At 39.0% G+C, this 6,400-nt stretch overlaps 1 protein-coding gene across 2 annotated transcripts; it reads left to right on the forward strand.

Annotated features, from left to right (window-relative positions):
- The first annotated feature begins 1,976 nt into the window (after positions 1-1,976).
- Positions 1,977-5,969, forward strand: DPY30 (dpy-30 histone methyltransferase complex regulatory subunit). Of its 2 annotated transcripts, none has more exons than XM_020788075.3 (5): positions 1,977-2,118; positions 2,768-2,834; positions 2,936-2,983; positions 3,709-3,851; positions 5,746-5,969. In XM_020788075.3, the coding sequence occupies exons 2-5, from the start codon at positions 2,799-2,801 to the stop codon at positions 5,816-5,818; spliced, it is 300 nt and encodes a 99-aa protein (XP_020643734.1). In that variant the 5' UTR covers positions 1,977-2,118; positions 2,768-2,798; the 3' UTR covers positions 5,819-5,969. The 2 variants fall into 2 exon arrangements, with proteins under 2 accessions (XP_020643734.1, XP_078239214.1); XM_078383088.1 differs by having other exon boundaries at positions 2,111-2,365.
- The last annotated feature ends 431 nt before the right edge of the window (positions 5,970-6,400 follow it).

Here is a 6,400-nt window from a genome sequence, read left to right on the forward strand (position 1 = left end):
TCTTTATATTGTAGTTTCTCATTTCCCCCCGTGAATAATGAAAATAACAATAATGTTTCATTAATCTCTATTTTTTGATTAGTCAGTGTTTCTATCCATTTAATTACCTCCAGCCAAAAAGTTTCTATTTTGGGGCAAGAGATCCACATATGTTCCAGAGTTCCCTTTTGACCGCAGTTCCTCCAACATTTATCGGATATATCTTTATTAATTCTGTGTAGTTTTGTAGGGCATAGATGCCATCGGTGCACTACCTTTAGAACCGTTTCTTTTGCACTTGCTGAAATAGATTTATATGGATATTTTTTCCAGATTCCTGTCCAAGTTTCTTCAGGTATATTAATATTTAAATTTGTTTCCCACACTGTTTTAGATCCTCCTGCAGCACTTCTGGAACTCCCTAGCTAAAGCAGACTGTGTTATCCTGTAAGATGTGATAGGGCTCTTCATTAGCGTACGATAGTTCCTTAAATTTGGCGGGAAAAGACGGAGAAATCAATTTTTTAACAATAAAGTCTTTATTAACAGAACTATTGGGTTTGTCAATAACAACTTCTGTAGGGTCAACATGATCAAGGTCTACAGGTAACTCAGTCCACAACAAAGGTAAACTGCCACGGTAATCTTTCCTCAATAGGGAGAGGGTCCGAATCGCTCTTGATCCCTTGGATTTCGTAAGGAGCCACTCCTCACCACACAGATAGTCCCACAACAGAGGTGACGAGACCAGTCTCCTCCGGTGGCTTTTGATTCGGCAGGACAGGTCCTGGATGGACCACCTTCTTCCAAGGATCTCCAAGGATATACTAACACAGTCCATTCCTCCAGTCCTAGCCCTTCTAAGGATATCTTTAATTCTCCTTCTTTCTTTCCTCTTTCTACTGTTCTGCATATCTCATCTTTTGTCTCCTTTCTCTGTGGCATTTTAAATATTCTTGGTACGTCTTCCTCCTTCTGTCTCGCTTCTTCCCACACATTCACTTTTCTTGTCTCTTCTGACCTCAAGAACACATCTACCCTCTTTTTCTCTTTCTCTGTCTCCTCTCTCTTTTCTTCTGCTTCCAGTCCTTTCACTTCTTTTGTCACTTTCTTTACCTCTCTGTCATTACCCTCCCCTATAGACGTGGTAGGGAATGACTCACTCTCTTTCTTCTCTTTGCCTCTTTCCTCCAGCTCACATAAGAACAAGGAAATAGTTTGATGTGATTAATTCCTGTAAAAGAAATCTCTAGTCTAAGGCATAGCTAAGTTACATACAACAGGCTCTTTTTGAGAAAATCCATATGGGCAAAAACCATAGCGAAGACATTTTTCTCCTGCAGTCTGTTTTTTTATAGAATTGACCTCATAATTTGCAATTAGTGCAAAACTGAGTGTGATGGAGACCATTCCATGAAAGGGGGATGCTTGCACAAATGCCAACAGGAATCTCGCTGTTATGTCTGAAGTGCGGTGAAAGGTAACTTCATGCCTTTTGCAGTGCAATATAACTGGTTTAAAGTGTGCTTTGTGTTACAGGCCAGTGACTTTTTATAACAAAAAGGAAAAAAAATGAAAGGCAACTGTTCCACTTTCCAGTAGCCAGAAAATCAAGAATTCAAGAAAAATCTTAAAACGCATAAATATATTGCTAGCTAATTATCGGGTGACTAAGTGCTGTAACTAATCATTTTTAAAACACCTTTCCTACTTGTAGGTGTGAACCTTTTCAAACTCTGAGATGTGAGCACGTTTTATTTTCGAATCTGATTTGATTAGTGACGATTTCCTTCTGCTGCTCAGTTACTTCTGCTTTATGGGCTGGATGATTGGTTTTACTCTGAATGCACAAGCACGTACTCTATTGATGAGCTAGGACAGACTCAGTAAGCCACCTTTCCTGGGAGTATCGACATCTTCGCATCCCCCTCTAGAGAGGAAGTAAGTAAGGGACGTTGGTCCTCACGCAGGCGTACTCGTGGCCCGTGATTTACGACAGTTCTTTCCTCTCGTTTGCGACACAGCGAAGCACGTCAGCCTGCGCACGACCTGCATCGACGGTTGTTTTGGCCGTTGCTTCGCGACAGGCCCTTGCTCTCTGGGTTCGCTCCCGAACCGATACTGCTTGGCTGTTCGGAGGTGAGGAGGCGAGTCTCTCGAGCCGAGTCCCAGCCGCCGCTTGCCCGGCCTTTGCTTGGAAACCCGAGATCCCGGCGCTCGTGTTTCCGTGATGCAGCCGGGATCCGGTCCTCTCCCGCCTTCTCAATTTAGTAGTCTTAATAACCGAATAGCAGGCAGGTCGAGTAATGGCTCTCGTATGGACGGTTTGAGGTGCTTCTTAGTGTGTAGTGTAGGGGAGCGCACTATGGACAAAGCGTTCCTTAGGGTACGTAAACAGGGCTGCAATCCCATGTATGGTTTCTTAGGAGCCAGCCTCAGTTCAATCTGTGGGGTTTGCTTTGGAGTAAGCTTTTACAGCTCTTATCTACACCCACATTTCTGGGTATCATTTATGATCATTCAATAATATATCTCTCTGTCATTTTTCAGACCACTACCACCCCAAATAGTTTTTACAGTGCAAAGCAGTTAAGGCACCATTCTCTTCTTCGTAAGATATCTATTTGTTTTTATGTGGAAAAAGTGCATTTAGCAAAAATCTGAATCCATTCCAATAAGCTCTCTCAATTGCTCATAGCACTTTGGTTATGGATTGTGTTTTGTGTTATGAGCTTTTAAATGTCACAGTTCAATTAACCTTTTTAAAATTTAAATTTTCTCCCCAAAGATCATTTTATATTAGGTAATTTTTACGCATCATGGACACAGAACAGATTATGGAGAGCCAGCCACAGGTAATATAAGCTTCCAACAATACCACTTTTAATGAACCTGTGTTTTTCAAACATATCTAAATATTTTAATTGTATTTCATAATTATATGTCATTTTTGCAGGTTCCAGAGAATCCTCATGCAGAATATGGTCTTACAGAAAATGTAGAGGTAACTAAGATTATACTAATAATCAAGATTAGCCTTACCTTGGTACCTATGTGCAAAATATCGTCTACCACTGTTATAGCAAAATGAAGTTGGTAAGAAGGTATCAGGCAAGTCATTAATTATGGTAGCTTGCCTCTTGTGGCCATATAATATCTGATATTTATTGTGAAGTGGCACCAAGAATAAGAGAAAATTGTATTAGCTTTTCTTCAGATAAAATCAAACAAGTGCTTTCTTTGGATGTAATACAACAAAATGTGTTGTATAGTTTATTGCTTCAGTATATATATAATATATGTGCTTAGACTGATGCTACTGTGTGGCATGTTTTTGTACATTTGTGTGTATTTTTTTGTTATAAGCTTTGAATTGAAGTAACTAAGAATCCGTTTTAACTGTATTTAATGCGTGAACTTAGGCTGCACAGTGATACTCCTTAGAGCCAAAGTCAGTAATGAAAGAAGTTAATAATCTTTTATAATTCAAGTTTCACATGACTGATTAGAGAAAATGAAACCATTTGATTGATTGATTGATTGATTGATTGATTGATTCAATTTCTACCCCGCCCCTCTAGACAACGTCTACTCGTTAAATAGACTGAAGAAAAAAATTCAGATAGTTGGGCACTTCTTGGCCATTTGAATTGAGCAATGCATGTCTTCATGCTTGCAACTAAAATACTGTTTTGCTGTCTTCATGAAGTGTGTGCTTTGCATTTTAAGCGAATAGTGGAGAATGAGAAAGCAAATGCAGAGAAAACATCAAAGCAGAAAGTGGACCTTCAGTCACTGCCTACACGTGCCTATCTGGATCAGACAGTTGTGCCTATCCTATTACAGGGACTTGCAGTGCTTGCAAAAGAGAGGTACAGTACTACTTTTTTCTTTCATCATTGGATTTAGAAATACCTAACTAATTTTTCTGTTTATATGCTTTATATAGGTCTAGTTTAAAAATAAAATTAAAAAAACACAACCTAGATGGGTTGGTAAATACAGTGGTGCCTCGCATAGCGATCACTCCGTTTTACGACGAAATCGCTTTGCGGTGGACTTTGTGCAATCGCAATAGCGATCGCTTTGCGATGTTCCCTGTGGGGTATTTTCACTTTGCGATGATCTCAGGGAAGTGATCATTGCAAAGCCCCCATTTTCGCACAGCTGATCGGCGGTTTCAAACAAAATGGTCACCCACTGTTTTTTGAGACTGATTCCTCGCTTTAGAGGCACCGAAAATGGCGGTGCTATGGAGGATCTTCGCTCAACTGTGAGTTTTAAGCCCACAGGAACGCATTGAAGGAGTTTCAGTGAGTTTCTATGGGCTTTTTAATATCGCATAGCAACGTTTTCGTTCTGCAGCAATTTTTGCAGAACGAATTAACATCACTAAGAGAGGCACCACTGTATATATCTGGGCCATACTATTCCAAAATAACATTGGGGGCTCAGGTGAATGAATTATCTTCTATACCAAAAAGTTGCGCACAAACTAGATTAGCTCTCTACATGACAGTTTTGTAGGTTAAAGGACTGTCAGTGTATAGAGAATTTGTTCATGTAAGTCCTCTCCTGAATTTTTAAACCCTCTAGTCCATAGATCTCCTACTTCATTTGCTATTTCAGAGAAATGAACTATATGCTTTCAATTTAGAAGATCTCAAAGTTTACTCTAGAGATCTAGTTTATGAATCTGAAAACAGTTATGATTCTTAATAGTCAGCTTTAATTCAGTTATCACCATGGATATTGTAGATGTTTATGCAAGTTTCTCTGTAAAATTCTGAGGGAGGAGGGTAAAAGGAGCTCTTGGTAACTGACATTTGGAAAAGGGAGCAGCATTCAGTATTGCTCTGTATGAAATTGTACCACATGAAATCATACATTGCTATCAGTTCACTGTTTCACAGTTGTCAAATGTAACCTATAATAAAAGGTTGGGAAACATGTATTATTGTGGCCCATGGACTGGTTAAGCCCTATGACACCGTTGCATCTATCCCATAGCCTCCGTCACTTCCTCTGACTCAATCCTCAGCTTATCCAGCACAGAAATAGAGTAGATTTTAATACTGGACTCATAGAGCATTCTGTGCCTTGGTTACAGTGCTATTTGAAACAGGAGAGAGCCTAGGAAGGGCCATTTCTTCCTTTGTGGCTACCCCAGAAGCAGAGGAAAGTATTGGAGCAGGGACAGAGTGAGTTGTTTTTCCTCCTGCATTTTCCTTTTGGCCATTGAAGTTGCACTTTTCTCCATAATTAGTAAAAAAAAAGCTAGGCAATCTGGTTTGCAGCATCAAAGAGATAGGAAGTCATTAAATATGCTAAGTATGTTTTGGGGGGAAAATCCTACATGGTAAGAGAGGCACCGAAAGAACAATAGGGATGAAGATTACAGCACTGGGAAGTATGGACTATGATATAAAATGAAAGATGCTAGAATTCAGGATAGTAAATGGGTGGTGCCACCTACTGTCAGTGGTGGCTCCACCCAGTGCTGTCTCAAACTGTCCATCTCTGGTATGCAGCCCCCAACAGAAAAGGGACACATGTGCATTCACACACCCCACTTCTGTACTTGACAAAACAGAGAGAAAAATATGAAATAGGCATTCTGACTCAGATTTGAAAAACAGCAAATGTTTCTACTTAGCTACTGTCTGTTTTATGCCAAATTAGGTAATGCATCAAAATAAAATAAGATCATTGAAGTTAAAATAAGTAGGTGTACAAGAAATTGCTATCTTTTTTTTTCCTTTTCAGACCACCAAATCCTATTGAATTTCTAGCGGCTTATCTCTTAAAAAATAAGGCACAGTTTGAGGACCGAACTTAATTTCATCTGAAGAGGACCATTTGATTGATCAGTGTGTATGCTAAATAAACTTCAATTATTGTCTCATATAAATCCTAAAGATCCAAAATCCAATTTATCACAATTTCTTGAACCTTTTCTTCAATTATTTAATAAAATATCTTACATTTTATGTTTCCTTGTTTTAAACTAATATTTAAGATAAAAAGACCTTCAGAATAAAGTACTGACACTTTATTCTGGTGAATTGTTTAAATCATCCCATGGCTGCCGTTCTATGCCTACAGAACCAAGAGTAAATCCTATTGATTCACAGTGAGGATTACTTTTGTTACCAGAGCACATGACATCATTTAGACCTAGCAATTTCATCCTGAATTCCTGGGAGACAATCCTGAAGGAAAAAACCCAACAAGAATAGTATCTAAACCCTGCTAAACCACACATTTGCATTTTTCAATTTCATCTTGCTGACCTCCCTGAGATTAAGGATATTTTGAAGAACACTTTTGTCAATGGATAAACACAGGTATTACTACCTAATAATGTTTTGATCACGTGCCTGCTTTTTGACACTTGGAGAAGTTGACAGCTGTTTAGTAA

This window comes from Pogona vitticeps, chromosome 1, assembly GCF_051106095.1.
Source record: "Pogona vitticeps strain Pit_001003342236 chromosome 1, PviZW2.1, whole genome shotgun sequence".
Taxonomy (NCBI): Eukaryota; Metazoa; Chordata; class Lepidosauria; order Squamata; family Agamidae; genus Pogona; species Pogona vitticeps.

Excerpts from the sequence above, each read along its gene's own strand:
- DPY30 (XM_020788075.3), top strand. The coding sequence starts at position 2,799 with ATGGACACAGAACAGATTATGGAGAGCCAGCCACAG. Across the intron at positions 2,835-2,935 it reads TTATGGAGAGCCAGCCACAG|GTTCCAGAGAATCCTCATGC; the intron begins GTAATATAAGCT and ends TCATTTTTGCAG. Across the intron at positions 3,852-5,745 it reads GCAGTGCTTGCAAAAGAGAG|ACCACCAAATCCTATTGAAT; the intron begins GTACAGTACTAC and ends TTTCCTTTTCAG.